Here is a 16925-nt window from a genome sequence, read left to right as displayed (position 1 = left end):
TGCTAAAAAGGAGGCTGGGACCAGGGGGAGGAGATGCTGCCTGAAGCTCTGGCTGCCAAGCGCCCCTGGCGAGACAGAGGTCAGAAGTCGGACTCCTACACAGACGCCCAGCAGCTTTCAGGGGAGGAACTTCCAAATCTGCGACTGGTTTGAGACGGTGGGAGCTAGGGGCTCCCAAGTCATGGGCTCACTCAACTGAGAGCCAGGCTGACCCAGGCGCAGCCTGGCAGCAGGTCGACCAGCTGAAAGGGCAGGAAACCCTCGGGCGAGCGGCTGTGGCGACTAGCGTAGAGGGGCTGATGCTGAGCCGAGAGCCAAGGGAGGCGAAGGTTGGCCACGTCTAATACGTCACGATCCGCACCTAGTTTCAGAAGGAGATGAGTCTGGGGGCCTGCCCTCCCGCATTTCATCGCAGCATGGTCGGGACCTGCAGCTTTTCACCGGCAACAGGTTTAACATCCTTGCCAACCCATTTGAATGAACAGTACCTCTCGCTTGGGATCCTAAGACAAGAAGGGATGGTGGACTTCCTATAATTAAGTCTCCATCCCACTAATATTGTTCCTGTAATGACCCTTCTCTTTGATTCCCACCCTGGACATTTGCCCGAGGAAAGCATGCCACTCAGAACCATCCACATCCAATAATTACAGGGTAAAGAACATGGACAACGGAATGAGTTAAGTAGGAAACAGAAGTTTTCCTCTTCTTTGTCTTGATAAATCATTGACTATATTTAGCACTTTTCAAGATAAGCAGAAACAGTCCATATGACCAGAACGTCCTTGATCATACCAGGAATAACCATAAGCATGGATGCCCAGATGAAAGGCACAGCCTTGAAAAAAGGGGGCCAAAGAATTGACCCATCGGCCTTAGAATAATTCTGAACAGAGTCAAGGCTTTTCAAACAAGGTGATACATTTGAGAAAGGCAACTGCCCACATCCCGGTTCACTCACGAAAGGCACGCACACAGGAGGGCAGAACAGATGTTCCCTGCCCATAGGCTGCAGCCACTTCAAAAGCTCTTAGATGGTCTTCCCTCAATTTCCTTAGGAAACTTGACCGCAGTAAGTTGATGAAGGGAACACAGAAAAGGTGATGGGATTTCTTTCCTAAGTACCAGGACCTGGAGGCTGTAGCGTGCTGCCTCCAAAAGGCAAAAACTGATGGAATGCCAACACTGTTTTTTTTCTTTCTTTTTTTTTTTTTCACTAAAAGTGCAATCCAGAAAAGCTCCTTTTCAGCAGTTTTCCCCACAGCAGATCAATTTAAGAAGCAATTACCATCAAAGCAATTATGTACCCTGTGCTCCCAACAGCCCCCGAATGTGTGCCACTGAGATAAGACGAGGCCCTTTTCAGAGTGAGGACAAGTCAGTGATGGAAAGCATGTGGACACTGCGTTCTCAACAATGCATTTCAGGGCTCTGAGCAGCTGAGCCAGATTCGAAAAACCAAAAAAAAAAAAAAAATTATATAACCAAAAGCGTGATATGGGCCTGCTCAAGCCAGTTAAGGCATAAAATTCAAATATAACACGCTGACCACATGACCTTCTTTCTCTAGAAGATAATGCTTCTCTAACAATGAAAGCCAACACATTCTTTTTTTTCCACTAGTTAATTACACACCAGAGATAATTTTTGAAAAGTTTTGTACTCACCAAGGGAAAACGAGGGCTATAGTCTGAAAAAGAAAGAGAAAAAAAGAGAGGGTCAGTTTTCCAGTTAAAAACAGTGCTCTTTTTTGCCACTGCTTTCTCCACAGCACTAGTTGGATGTGCTTATTTTTCCCTCATGATTTGGGAGCTTCAGGAGACTCGGGTTCAATTCCTGGGTCAGGAAGGTCCCCTGGAGAAGGGGATGGCTACCCAGTCCAGTATTCTTGCCTGGAGAATCCCATGGACAGAGGAGCCTGGTGAGCCACAGTCCATGGGGTCTCAAAGAGTTGGACATGACTGATGAACTCACACACACACACTGACACCTTTTAATCCCGACAGTAATAACGCCTTTTCCCCACAAATATCAGCTTTCAAAAGCGTCCTGCCCTGAGCGCTCCTATAGTCTCTGCTTGTCCACTGACGGGTGACCAGGAAGCGGGCACCCCTGGATCTGAAGTGTTGGCCTCTGGCAGCCAAGGCTCCATCTGTCAGGGGCTCCTTCTGTGACCAGCAGTGTCCCTTCCTCCCGAGCCAACCCCATCAGCCCATCTCTCCACAGACAGCCTCTTCAAACCCGCTGGGGACACCTCCCTGCACCCCAGTTTTCCAGCTCAGTCAGTATCCAGCTTACTCACCATTCATCTAGCTCTCATGCTCTTTTGGTATTCAACAACTCTACTGGGATATCATTTACATCCCATATAGTCCACCCAATTAAAATATACAATTCAGCAGCATTTAGGACAATCACAGGCTTCCCAGGTGGCACAGTGGTGAAGAATCCACCTGTCAATGCAGGAAACGCAGAAGATGCGGGTTTGATCCCTGGGTCAGGAAGATCCCCTGGAGGAGAAAATGGCAACCCACTCCAGTATTCTTGCCTAGAGAATCCCATGGACAGAGGATCCTGGTGAGCTACCGTTCATGGGGTCGCAAAGAGTCAGACGCGATTGAGCAACTGAGCACACACATGACACCCGGAAAGCCCCAGTGAGTCCCCACATGCACCCACGCAGCACAGCCACAGTTTCACCACCTTCCTCACCATCTACCTGGAGCACACTTCATCATCCCAAAGGAAACCCCCTACCCATTAGCTCCTAATTCCCCCAGCCCACCCTCTCCCCACCTATTGGCCCCAGGCAACCACTAATCTGTTTTCCGATATGGATCTGCCAATTCTGGAAAATTCATATCAACAGGGTCCAACAGCGACCGGCTGCTTTCACGGAGTACGCTTTTGAGGTTTACGCTTTTGAGGTTCACCCATGCCATGGCCTGTACTAGTTCTGACTCCTTTCTATGGAAGGATACCATTCCATGATGTGGACGGACCACCTTCTGTTTATCCACTCTGCTCAGCCGAACAACATGACCATGTTCTAGGATCTTGTGTGTGCGGCCAGTAAGGCAGCCTCGTGCCAGGGCTGGGAGCCTGCATCTCCTAATGGCTGGAGACCTCACCCTGTTATCATCACCTTTCTGCCCTGACGGACGGTGGAATCATGCTTTGATGTCACTATTGTTTAAACAGCAAATGCAATATGTGGCATTTTCCACCAAAATAGACCACTTATCTTAGTCATGGCCAGGCTAGATGTGTTAAACCAATTACATTGATAACAAGTTGTTGCGCTAATTGAAAAGTTGACCTGGGAAGTAGGTTTGAAGCCAAAGCAGCAGAAGAAATCATTCTAATGTTGAGGAATCTTGCATCTGTGTATGCGTGTGTGTGCTTAGTCGCTCAGTTGAGTCCGACTCTTCTGCGACCCCGAGGACTGTAGTCCATCACGCCCCTCTGTTCAAGGAATTTTCCTGGCAAGAATACTGCAGCAGACTGGGATTGCCATTTCCTACTCCAGGGGATCTCTGACCCAAGGATCGAACCTGCATCTCTTATACCTCCTGCATTGGCAGGCAGATTCTTCCCACTGTGCCACCTGGGAAGCCCAATCTTGCATCTACTTATCTGTAATGATGGAACACTGAACGCTCCCCCCTAATACTGAGATAGAAGCAAGAGGGTCCACTCTCTCACTCACATTTAATATTGTCTCGGAAGTCCCAATCAGTGGGAAAAGGCAAGAAAAAAAATACAGAGAAGTTGGAAAGGAAAAATAGGACTTTATGCTCAGATGACAAGATCGTGTACATAGAAAATTCTACAAATCTACAAAGAGGCAATGGAGGCCCAATCTGTTGTGTAGCCAACAGATTGTGTAACTCGATCTGTTTAAAGTCAGAGTTCCCAGAGTGCAAAGGAGCCCAGAATCACACAAAGTGCACCGGGGCAAGACTAGTGGCCAATGAGTGTTGGGTGAGAGGGAATCACTGGGGGTACAGAAACCACTTTTTTATAGAAATAACTTGTTACAAGAGTCCACTTCTTCCAATCCCGCAAAAGAGCTTGGGAAGGTGCTAGAAACAGTGACTTCTGGTCTTTGTCTGGGGCCAAGTATGGGGAGAGGCCAGGGGTCCCAGGTACCCTTGATATATCAGGAGGATTCATAGGAATGCTCACAACTCTCTTCCAATACAACGGCGAATCGTCTTAACGTAAAACAAAACCCCAAGATGTGCAGAAGCAGGCCCGCAGCCTTGAATCAAGCTGAGCTAACAACCACAAGACCAAAAGGCCAGTTGGGTGTAGAACCAGTTGGGCACGGTGTCAACGGATGGTTAAGGAAATGAGAAAGTACGACGGACTACATCCTAAATGAGCCCAATTATTAATCATTTTGAATTAAACTTTGAAGCGAACTTTTTTAAACAAAGCGAAAATACACGAAACAGTGGGCTCTACAGAGAGATCACACATTGCGTTGGCTCCGGGCTCACACATGCTCGCTAGAAACCACAACTACCAGCTTCTCTGAAGGACAGAATTAGAGCAAAACCCCAGCAACCAGAATATCCTCTGAAGTCAGCTTTCATCACACAAACACTTCCTTTAGCCCAAGACCCTTGTGCAGATGGCTACTGTCACAGTGGCCCAAGGTCTGAAAAGGTGAAATAAGCAGCTTATATGAGGGTAGGGGAAGCTGGTCCCCGTGGACAAACCCACTCCTCTCGGAAGGGGGTTGTCCCTGGGGCGCTTACAAGGCACAGTGCCATGGCTGGATGGGCTCCTGGTCCTCCCGGAACAGCACGATCCTCCAAAAAAGGAGAGGAGAGAAGCTGCCACTTCACTGGGCCCGGCGAGTGCCTAGGTGCCTGTTTGCAGCACCCATAGCCAACAGCCACTCGCAAGAGGCAAGAGGAGGCCCATTTTAAGGATGAGAAGACTGAGGCTTGGCAAGCTCTCTGACCCGTGTCATCCAGAACAGGGAAGCAGGGGTGCTCACCCAGAGATGCTGGGACCACTCTTGGCTGGCCGCCCAGGGGAAGGCAGCCTACACCGTGGCTTCCCCTGGTTTGCTTGTGTTTTCTTTTCTCATCTCCATCCCCCCCACCCCCACCCCAGGGAAGTTGTCACTTCTCCAGGGACCACCTTTCTTTTCTTTACATTCCTAGTGTCTGGGGCGCTGCCTGCCAGGAGGAGGACCCACAGAAGACTTTTTGTCCAGGGTGACAGGGATACTGGAGAATTCCTTAAAGCCTCTTCTAACTCTAGAAGGAGCTCCACTTCGGTCTAAGGGCCGGAAAGATCTAGAAATGCCCAGGCTGGCCACACACTTCCTGTGGGGAAAAACAGTTCTATGGGAGAGGCTGGGCTCACAGAAGCCTGGGCTTCTGACCACAGATGTGTGGAAGTCTGTCCCCAGGATGGACAGGGCCAGCTGCTTGGCTTCAGAGAGCAGAGGCAGGGGGATGTGGCCAGCTAGAAGCCCGGGAAAGAGGCTGTGCTGAGCGAGGCTGTGGAACAGGGGAAGTCCATCAAGGGGGGCGGGGAGGGCAGCCAAGGTCAGGCGGGCGGGCACTCCTCCGGGAAGTGACCTGGCCACAGGGCTGGTCCCGATCGCTCACAAGATATGGAAAGACCCAGTGATGTCACTGTGAATCCAGACCTCGCTCAGAAAAAGGAAAACAGCACCATGCAGAATGGATCCATCGTGGCTGCTCCATTTAAGGCAAACATGAAGATTATTCTGACTTGTCAAGCTCTGAGCTGGGCAGCCTTTCCAAGCTCAGACAGAAGTGAAAGGTCCTTTCCCTGGGCCTGAAGCATCGTATACATTCCAGTGGTTAGACTGTATGTTGCCAAGTGTGTATTGACAAGTTTTCCTTTTAAATTGGCAGTATTGACAAATTTTTCTTTTAAATTGGCAGTGGCATTTTAAAAAATTTTGGACGCACATTCGCATTTTATTTTTAAATATGTATATATGCATTTCTACATGTACAGTGTATCTAAAATGTGAACTTTTAGTGATGGGTTAAAATGTTATAAAACAAGGGTACACAAATAAAAATCTAACACAGGCGATTAGATACCATAAACTCTGGCCTTGGGGTCACCTTCCAGGAATGATCAGAGCCTACAGTGAAGTGCCTCCATCCTGGCCCTGTTCTCTTGGGCTCTGTGTCCCCCAGAACATCACCTGGTCCCAAAGTGTTGGTCACAGCCCTTGGAAGAGCACCAAGAGTCATTTACCCTCAGTCACGGTGACACTCCAGCACCACGACCAGGACTGTTAATGTGGATGGGGCCCCCCAGGAAGATCCCTACACCTGGGAAAGCAACTGAGACCCCATGGCATCCACCAAAGGCACTGGAAATGGAGGAAACCCCCCCAAATGACCCATCGCTGCTTTAGCATCATGTCCTGGGCAGAGCTCACCCTGCTTCCTGGTGCTGATTCGAAGGACAGGAGAGTAGAGAGACGCCTCTGAATCATCTGCCGCAGATCCTGGCTGACCTCATAACTGCCTAGTCTTGCAGCTTCCTTGTTTACCTTCCCGGCATCAGCAAAGCTGTGAGTTTCTGTATTTTCTAATGCACGAAAGGAAGGCTGGAAGTTGCTGCTGAACAGGGGACGTAACCTCCCTGAACGATGAGCAGTTTGGTAGACTCTTCTTCTGCCCGCCCTGCAGAAGGGGGAGGAGGGTCCCTAAACCGACGTTGCCAAGGCTGAAAAAAAATCCATTTTCTCAAGCTCCTGTTCTGTCACTCTATGACGGACAAGCTGGCCTTCTAAATATTTGGCAACTTTTAACAATTATCCATGGGCAGCTGCTCGGAAGAAGATCCATGCCTGCTTTCCAAGAGTGTTTTCTGAGGCACAATCCCCTGCCCCCCAAACGCACATAGCTCTAATTACCCCACAGTTGGGGGTCCCCTCTTTGGATGAGGAAACTATGCAAATTGGTAAGCCCAAGACTCCACTTTCAGAAGTACAAACAGCTTCTGGTTTCCACTCTTCCACGTCTGTCTAGGCCATGATCAAAGAGATGTTTTTCTTGGTCTAATGAACGTTCAGCGAAGCTCAGAGAAAAGGATTTCTGCTTGGAGGTGTTATTTCTTGGAGAGTCAGTTTGAAACGCCCTTACTTCTCACCAGGTGGCTCGAGGCCTGTGAGGAGGCCGCTGACTGTGTGTGATCACCCTCCCCTCCACCGTAAACGGCAGTGAGGTGCAGACGCCCGTGGCAAAGCCGTGCTCTCCAAGGGGTGGGCCACCACATTAACTCACTGTTCAGGAGGATCATTCTTCCTGTGGTCCAAGGATGAAAGGAAACTTACCATGTGCTTCTTAATTTAAAAATATCAATTGTTGCTATTATTTAAAATGTCAGTTACCAGCAATGATATACAGTTGGCAAAGGACAAGGAAATGTGCCACCTGGTTCGTATTAAGAGATGTGTTTGGGGGAGAAGGGATCCAGGTGTGTGTGTGGCTCAGTCCCTTCACTGTTCACCTGAAACCATCACATCATTATTAACTGGCTATATCCCAATACAAACGAAATTTTTTTTGTTTTAAAAAAAGGAAAGAAATACATCAATGGAACATAATGGACTCTGAAAATAGATCCCAATAAATATAGTGGTTTATAACAAAAAAGAGATGCGATTTTATTATTACATAGTAATAAGTATTGCTAATGATAAAGGCAACAGGCTTCTGCCCATCAGATTGGCATCAGTAAGAAGAGCCAAATGTGTTGGGAAACACCCACCCTGGATTACTTCCTAGAGCCTGAATTTCCCAGGGAAGAATCTCAGGATGTGGAGAGGCCACAGAAATGGTACCCGGACACTCTGCAACTTGGGGGTCTGCGTCCTACTTCTAAGGTCTCTTACTTCTAATGCCAAGCTCCCTGTTCGGCATCCCCCTCCAAAACCCACAACGTGCTTCTCTCAGCATTGTCCAGGGTAGAAATTTCTAGAGGGCTCTTCCCCAGAGAAACTGTTTTACTGCCCTCCAGACACACCAAGGTCTCCCCACACCATCCCTTTCCTCACGCTGCTCCCCGACCCAGAAAGCTCCCATCTCCCCCAAACTTGCCAGGGGGTGCTCAAGCCCTGCCCTCTCATCGAAGCCCTCTCATCGAAGCCATCAGGCTACCTTGGTCTTCCTCCTGCCCCAGGGACACGCAGCTGTTCTCTGCTTCACCCTCTGTCTGCGTCTTCTTTCTCCAGCCCCATCTTTACATCAGCGTGATGTACGAGACAGTGGATGGAGATACGGCCACCCTGGCTGCCATCTCGGCTGCCCTGTGATGTGGGCGGGCACAGTCTACAGGTCACAGCTGACAAAAGCAGGATGCAGACACTCACCCCAAATCCACAGTCTGTGGTGAGTTCGCTGCTTTCTGAACAGATAACCTTATCTCTAACTCGAACTTCTCTGTTACATACACAGCTCTGTGCACATACCAGAAATCCAGAAAATACTGGTTGGAAGAATGAGTAAGTACTTTAAACCAGATGTGACTGTTCATTAAGCATTTACATATATGCTAGGGTCATGCCAAGCACGGAGGATTTAGAGATTTTTAAAAAAGTACGTGGATGGAAGCTCCAGGTGTTTACTCTAAAGGAGTCCAGAGACAGGCTGATCAACAGGTCACTGAAGCACGGGGGCGAGCAGGGTCTGATCTGGTGGGTCCAGGGGCTTATGAGAGATGAGAGTAGCAGCCCTAAGCCACGTGGGCTGAAGTCAGGTATCTTTCTCTGAGGACGGGATTCCCAGGCAGATGACAAAAACAGGGCTAGGAAGCTGGGCAGCTCGCGGAGCATTCTAAGAGTAGCGAATAACTGGAATCCTGGCTTTGACCTCGGAACAAGTAGCTTTCCCTTTTTGAGCCTTAGTTTCCTCCCCTGCAAAATAAGGATACACATCCCTACTGTGCTGGGCTGATAACTGAGAGATGAACCCCATACAGGACCCCGGACTGAACTCTGTAGACACCCGAGTCACTGAGGAGGATCTGGAAGGTGCGGCGGACGGGGTCCGGGAAGCCACAGAGGCATTGGTTTGGATTTGGGCTGAAGCCACGGGTGGACTGCAGATGTCTGCCAGCCTGGAGTCCCTTTCTGCTCTCCTCCAAGGTCACTGTGGTGGCTGCGGGGTTGAGCTGAGCATGGACGGTGGGTCCCTGATGGTCCAGGTGAGGGGTGGAGGGGCACTCCTGATGTCAGTGGCATTGGGGATGGAGCTGCGGGGAGGTGACTACTTCAAGACCCAGGGAGCAGAGCCCACCAGCCTTGGGGAATGTATGTGAAGAGGAAAGCAAGGGAGGAAGAAATCAGGGTGACCTTGGACTTGGGCGCCCGAAAAGACGTTCGCCACTCCTGGAGGTGGGGTGCTTGTCTCAGAGTCGCCAGGGAGTGTTGTGAGTGCAAATCCCGGAGACACACAATGTCCCCAGAGACTGAAAGCAGACACCCACATCAAAAGAGAGAGAGAACACCTTTTTGGAAATGGTACAATCATTTTTCAGGAACGTGGTACCCAGAGCAGAGAAGTTTGTCAGGTATTTCCAAGAAAGACTTTGAAAATCTGTAAACCAGCCAACCGAAAGGTCTACAAATCAACAAGTTATTTTGCCCCAGACCCCTCAAACACTTCACGATTTCCCCTCTCTTTAACTGGCTGATCTGAACGATCTAAACTAACTATATTATTAGGAATTTGTGGACAACGCACAGAGAAGAGGCTGGCTTAAAACAACAGGGGGAAAGGGAAGATCTCCCATATTCACTGCATTGTCTTAAAGAGAAAAAGCTCAGTGTCTTCATCCAACAGCGAGCTCATGATGGAAGGTGAGCTTTGGGGGAATTCATCCATCGCTGAGCTTCTAACAAAAACGTCTCCAGGCTCGACGTGTGTTGTCGCTGAGGACAAGCCCCGATTTCCCCCCAGCCCGCCACAGAAGAAGTCGTGTGAACTCGTGATGAATCCCTCCTCCACACGTTAGGAACACTGTGGCATTCATGTGCAAACAAAAACGGCATTATGACACAAATATGCAGCCTCGCATCCGGCAACAATATACTGCCACAGACGTGTCGTGTTTGACTGGCATTCTGTTTTGTCCACCTAGAAAGGTCAGCCCTCCTCTTCCTCGGGGAGGCAGCGCACCCATCATCCTCAGGGAAAATGGTTTTCTTTCTTTACGGCTCAGGGAATCATCCTCCAGTGAATGGATCCGAGCTGCTTCTACAGGCAAGCTGTACATTCCCGGACATTGGGGCAAACGTCGTGATGTCAGAAGCAGGAAGTGGAATGAGGATCCCAAGGCCCTCCCTGCCTCCCACGTGGCCGGTGGTCTGCCCTGAGGTCCGAATCCGAGGGAGGTAGGGAGAAGCAGCGCCTTTGCACCCCAAGTCAGGCCCTGCCCCCTGCCAACACAGGAGGCGGGGTGACCTTCCCAGCTAGGCAACCTCGGGCAGGCCTCTCATCCTCCCTGTACTTCCACGGTCTCCAGGCAGGAGGTCCTGGATGGCCTCGGAGGAAGACCCGACGTCTACAGCACTGTGAGAAGGACCTAGTAAACTGTGCAAGTGAGGGGGAGGGCAGGTAAGGGCAGCGCAGGATGGCGGGGGCTCCTGCTGGCCCCCTGGGGGTGGTGGCGGGCTGGGGCCATGTGCACAGGGGTCAGAGGGGCACTGATGTCCCGTCAGCCTCAAGGCTGGACACGCTCACTGCAGGGGCCCCTCTAATCCGTGCGACGACCCGGAAGCCAGCTGCGCGGGGTTACGAGGTCAGAAAGAAGTCAAGCCTGAGACCAACCCAGCTGGATTCATGCTCCCCAGCCCGGGGCAGTAAAACCCCCGAACGTTCGGGAATCCTGGTGCTTCGATTTCCCAGGGCCAGGAATCACTTCTTGGGAGATGGGCTGCGTGCAAGGAGCAGCCCCCAAGACCACGGCTGAGGAAGGGGTCCTGGCCCAGCCGGCCAGAGATGCCTCCTCAGCCACAGCCCACTCACTTCCTTAAAAACCACCGTCAACCTGATGCATTGCAGCCAAGGACACTGAAGAGCCCTCTGCCTGCCTAACCTTGGGTTAGGAACTCAGGTCAGTGATTCGCGAGCAAATTCAGCTCCGCTTGATCAACACAGAGCTGGTCTCTGAAAAGGTAAAGCTCTGGGAGCTGGATTTAAAGAAGCTGTGCAGAGTTCAAGGCCAGGCCTGAGCGTGGCAGGACCTCAGGGAGTCAAGCAGACCCTCTCTCTGTCCCCTGGCCACCCCAGGAGGTGCCCTTGACTGGCCTGAGCAAGTGCCCACCCTCCTGCCCACATCTTTGGCCAACAGAGAGCTGGGGGTCTCACTCCAGGGCTGCCAAGTTTGTAACAAACCTCCTTCCATTTTTAAACAGGAAACCACAGGCTCCCGGGAATTTCTGAGAACTACCTCATGAGACAGACACACTCAGGGCAGGACTGGACGGGACCCGCCTTCCCAGGGGTATTTTTTGTCCAAGAACTGAAATCACTGTGACCGTGAGCACAGCAAGGCTGGGACCGCCACGCATGGGCCGGTGTACACGTGGCTCCGCTGTGTATCCAGCCCCAGGCAGGCAGCTTCTCCCTGAAGCCTCCCCCTAGAGTGAAGACCGAGGCCAGCCCTCCCCGTGACAGAGGAGGAAACAGAAGCCCTGAGACTGGGTGACAGCCCTGCATTTTGGGACAAACCTCACTCTCCACCCGAGTCTGTTACTGTAAGAGCCGTGTTCCCAAAGTTGCCTCACCCCTCGCCTGGGGCCGGATCCCACCTGTGCAGTGGACTCAGCGGGCTTTGCACATGTGGGTGACCCTCTGTACAAACGTGGCAGCCTCTGCGACCGCCATGTGTATCGGGGTGCAGTGCTCACGAGGAACGAAGGTCACATCACAGGTCACATTAAGACCCTCCCTAACACTTCAGTTCCGTGTGACACAGAGGCAGGGCAGGGCCTCTGTGTGCGACAAAGGACACAGGGGCTGTGCTGCCGTGTGTTAGGACAGGACATACGATTCAGGATAATGACCCCAGGTGACTTTGCTGTGTTACCTACTTTTATTTTACATACATTAAAAAATTATTTATTTTGCTGCTCTGGGTCCTAGTTGCAGTGTGTGGGATTTAGTTCCCTGACCAGGGATTGAACCCACCACCCCCCTGCATTGGAAGCGTGAAATCTTAGCCCCTGGACCACCAGGGAAGTCCCCGTCTCAACTAACTTTAATGGCATAGAAGCCAATCTATCCAACTACTGGCCCTAGGTAAATTTCACCTGGGGGATGGGTTATTTTTAAAATGACTAACCATTCATAACTAAAATGAAATGATCTTTCTCCCATGGGGCTTCCCAGGTTAGCTCAAATGGTAAAGAATCTGCCTGCAATGCCAGAGACATGGGTTTGATCCCTGGGTCAGGAAGATCCCCTGGAGGAGGATATGGCAACCCACTCCAGTATTCCTGCCTGGAGAATCCCATGGACAGAGGAGCGGGCGGGCTACAGTCCATGGAGTCTCAAAGAGTCGGATACGACTGGCAAATGACTTGAGTAGGAATACTATCCACCTAAAATCTCCAATAAGGAGGGAAACATCAAGTTATTTCATTTGTAAATGCAGCTGTAATGGAAAATTTAGAATCCGTTAGTGAACTTTGTATGCTGTTGGATTACTGAAAAACTTGTCAACGTTTTCAAGCTTCAGAGTTTAAAATAATAATTAAAAAAAAATAGGAGTCTGTAGGCTCTTTCCATCTGTGACTGCAACATGTAATCAGTTGACCAGCAGATTGTTTCTTGAATGCCTACTATGTTGTCCTGGAGCAGGAAATGGCAACCCACTCCAGTACTCTTGCCTGGAAAATCCTGTGGACAGAGGAGCCTGGCAGGCTACAGTCCACGGGGTCACAAAGAGTCAGACATGACTGAGTGCGCACGCACGCAAGCACTCTACTACGCTGAAGCATTTGATGAGGTGCTTTGGGCTACACAGAACAGTGCCACAGACAAGCTGTCAACAGTGGCGAGGGAAGATCCTCTCATCCTTCCCCCCACCCCCGACTCCAGGCAGCAGCCAGGGAGGATGGGGCAGCTGCCTCTCAGGACAGGAATCTGAACTCTGGTCCTGGGTGGGTGGAGGGCAGGAGTGGGGCAGTCCAGTCCCATAGCTCTGATTCCAGCCAGTTCTGCCAATGCAGACCTTTCACCTGCAAGGCTGGGGTTACAGTGAGAGGATCCACCCTGCCCCCTCCCGCTGCTGCCCTTCCCTGGCTTGGCCAGCTTTGAGAGCTCCGGTGCTCTCTGTGAGGCAGCAGCTTGGCTCCTGCAGACCCTGGGAGGACAGTCCCCAGGATCCTCACAATGCAATGGCCTCTACCTTTCCCAGCCCCTCACCTCTGATTCTCCAGGTCCAGAGTCTCCATGAATGTATGGCGGGCTCCCAGGCCACTGTGGGCCAGGGAAACCCCTTGGTTACCCACCATTCTGTGTGTGTACGTAAGTTCCTCTAGGGAAAAGAAATAAAGAACTCAACCACAATGATGTGGGCAAATGAATACTCGTGTTTCCAGGCAGGGGAGGGGAGACACCCATGCTTCCTTCTGCAAGGCTCCTGACCCTGGATCTGGTGCCCTTGAGCCTGGGCAGCGGAGCCCACTGTAGGCACCAGCATGTCCATGAACACTGAGGACCGTGGCAGCCGCTCACTCTGGTCCTGACCAACCAGATTCTACAGATCCCAGCGCAATCGGCTTCTCTATAGATGCCAAAGCCACGGGACAACCGGGTGTGGGTGTGCACGTCACCTCCTTCACCCGCACAGAGACCCTGGAAGGCTCAAGAGCACTGGGTGAACTCAAGGCTCCTCTTGTTCCTCCAGACTATATAACCTTTCATTTATGCTATCCTTATAAGATTCCACCAGAAAGACAAGGCGAAAGAAATGGGAAAAAAAAAAACAACCCAGAGTTTACTGAATCCTATGCCAAGGTATTAGCTTTCCAACCTTAGTTCAGTATGACATCCTCAGGTCTGTATTTTTTAAGTTAAGGGATTAATCCATGCTGCAGAGATAGGAAAGGGATTTCTCCACCTTCTGGGAGCGGGGGGGAGGGGGGTGGGGGGTGGGCAGGGGAAATCACTATTGCAAGCGCCATCAACTGAATGACTCAGGCTTTCAAAATAAAGTCCTCACAGAACCCAGCACCAGGAAAGTGTTGATGTTTCCTGAAAAACTAGGACGTTCTTTTAATCGTACTGGAACAATACAAGCCATTGTGTTTTCATTTTTTGCCATGTCAGCCAGGAAGCTTAGGACTGGATTTAAGGCACAATTACAATCACGTCTTATCTCCAGGGAAAGGGAGCTGGCATTTGTGGAATGCCTTACTTGTACAGGGCGCTTCCAACCAAATATTTTTAATTGAACGCTCGCAATCGCCTGGTTATTATTTCAGCTCACAGAGTAGAACAGTGGAGTTAAAGAGGCAGACTCACCAGACCCAAACCCGCCCAAATCATGAACCACCCTGACACCGTGCAGCCTCTTGTCCCTCTGGCGTCCCGGAAACTTCTCAGCGATAAATAGCACAGGTTATCAAGACGTCACTATGGTAACTCCATCCCCAGGATGGGAATGATGGGTGCTTCCGGCCCCAGGCTCTGACTCACAGTTCCCTCCCTGGTCCTCAGAGGCAGCCTCGAGGTGGCCAGGATGAGTGAGCGCTTTATTGGGTAGACCCCGGGCTAGGCAGGATTCGTCCAGACATCTGGGCCTTCGATGGACGTCAGGCCCTGGGTGGCGGCCCCGTAAGACAACGCCCCTCCGCTTCCCCCTCCATCTCTCACTGGCGGCTGCCACTCTCCATCATCCCCACTGGCCTTCTCCAGCCCAGAGCACAGATGACTTCAGCGTCCTGGAGATTTCCCAGCAACACAGAACCCAAAGCACTCTGCTGGATTTATAGTTATGCTGAACGGTAAAGGGTTGATTCCCATAGCGGTGATGCCTTCCCTGAACACACACAGCGTGTCAGCTGGTCATCCGGTGAGAACCGGCCACTAAGACAACGACTCCATGACCTACACAGGGACACCAGCACCCGTAAGGACCAACTGGGATGCAGTTGAAGCCAGGCCGCAGAGATTCACTGAAAATCTGCACCATGCCTCGCGCATCGTGGGTGCTCATAAAACACGGGGGAAAAGGTGGCACACGCTCTCTGATTCCGTTATATAAAGTTCAAAAGCAGATTGAACGAAGGTGAGGAGCAGAAGAGGGGAGAGGGGTTTCCCTGAAAGGTGAGGTGGGGAAGAAGCGGGAAAAAGCAGCAGGAGGCTTGTGTGGGGGCAGGGCCTATCCTGTCCTCTGGCCAGGCTGGTTACCCAGGGGCTCATTCTGTGAAAATCCAAGGTTCCGTGCATTCCTCCCGACTTGTGTGTTCAGTTCTGTAGGTATGATTTAATTTGATCTGCTATTTCAGATCACTGCTAGTATTACTTTTCGCCCTGTATAAACAAACAAATCAATTAACAAGTGTGGCTCAAAACATCAATTTGCAAATACGGTCAACTGAAAAACGTTCTCACTCTATCTGCTCCTCACTCAACAGGGGGACAGATGACCCTCAGCACTGAGAGACTTAAAGCCTCGAAGGGCACAGGACCCCTGGCCTGACTGTGCCCCAGGCGTTCGCTTGTTTGACATCAGAAGCCTGATTTCTTAGAGAGCAAGCTTATTTACCTTTAGTCATGAACTTTATTTGAAATGACTTTTGATTCTTACTGTATTTGTGTTTACTTTGTTTTTATTTCTTTCTAACCTTAACCTTTTTATTTTGCACTGGGGTTGTTCAGTCTCCCAGTCGTGTCTGACTCTTTGCAGCCCCATGCACTGTAGCACGCCAGGCCTCCCTGTGCCTCACCATCTCCCAGAGTTTGCCCAAGCTCACGTCCCTTGCATCAGTGATGCCATCCAGCCATCTCATCCTCTGATGTCCTCTTCTCCTTCTGACCTCAATCTTTCCCAGCATCAGGGACTTCTCCAATGAGTCACTCTTTGCATCAGATAACCAAAATACTGGAGTTTCAGCTTCAGCATCAGTCCCTCCAACAAATATTCAGGGTTGATTACCCTCAAGATTGACTGGTTTGATCTCCTTGACGTCCAAGGGACTCTCAAGAGTCTTCTCCAGCACCACAGTGTGCAGGCATCAATTCTTTGGCTTTCTGCCTTCTTCATGGTCCAGCTCTCACAGTCTTATGTGATCACTGGCAAGACCATAGCCTTGACTGTATGGACCTTTGTTGGCAGAGTAATATCTCTGCTTTTCAACACGCTGTCTAGGTTTGTCATCGCTTTCTTGCCAAGAAGCAAACATCTTCTGATTTCATGGCTGTAGTCACCATCAGCAGTGATCTTAGAGCCCACGGAGAGGAAATCTGTCACTCCTTCCACTTTTCCCCCTTCTATTTGCCATGAAGTGATGGGACCAGATGCCATGATCTTAGTTTTTTTAATGTTTAGTTTTAAGCCAGCTCTTTATTTGAAATGACTTTTTGATTTTTATTGCATCTGTTTTTACCTTGTTTTAACTTTTTTTCTAACTTTAAACTTTTTATTTTGCATCGGGGTACAGCCCATTAACAACGTGTAATAGCTGCAGGTGAACAGTGAAGGGACTCAGCCATAAGCACACATGTCCATTCTCCTCCAAACTCCCCTCCTGTCCAGGCCGCCACATACGACTGAGCAGAATCCCATGTGCTCTACAGTAATCCATTTTAATATAGCAGTGCGGTGTGTACACGACCTTCCCAAACTCCCTGACTATGCCTTCTCCCCAGCAACCGCAAGTTTGTTTTCTTAGTCTTTGG

General features: G+C 50.4%; 1 protein-coding gene across 5 annotated transcripts in view; it reads right to left on the bottom strand.

Annotated features, from left to right (window-relative positions):
- Positions 1 to 16925, bottom strand: part of PTPRE (protein tyrosine phosphatase receptor type E) — a 178591-nt gene that overhangs the window by 105136 nt on the left and 56530 nt on the right. For all 5 annotated transcript variants that reach the window (XM_025274185.3, XM_025274187.3, XM_044935065.2 and 2 more), the window contains exon 2: positions 1668 to 1690. Coding sequence is in view for 3 of the 5 variants with exons in the window: in XM_044935065.2 (XP_044791000.2) it covers positions 1668 to 1690 (23 nt within the window). In the remaining 2 variants the exon portion in view is untranslated. The remainder of the gene's footprint in view (positions 1 to 1667; positions 1691 to 16925) is intronic.

Source organism: Bubalus bubalis, chromosome 23, assembly GCF_019923935.1.
Source record: "Bubalus bubalis isolate 160015118507 breed Murrah chromosome 23, NDDB_SH_1, whole genome shotgun sequence".
Classification (NCBI taxonomy): domain Eukaryota; kingdom Metazoa; phylum Chordata; class Mammalia; order Artiodactyla; family Bovidae; genus Bubalus; species Bubalus bubalis.
Note: the sequence above shows the minus strand (reverse complement) of the source record. Positions and strands in the feature narration are given on the sequence as shown.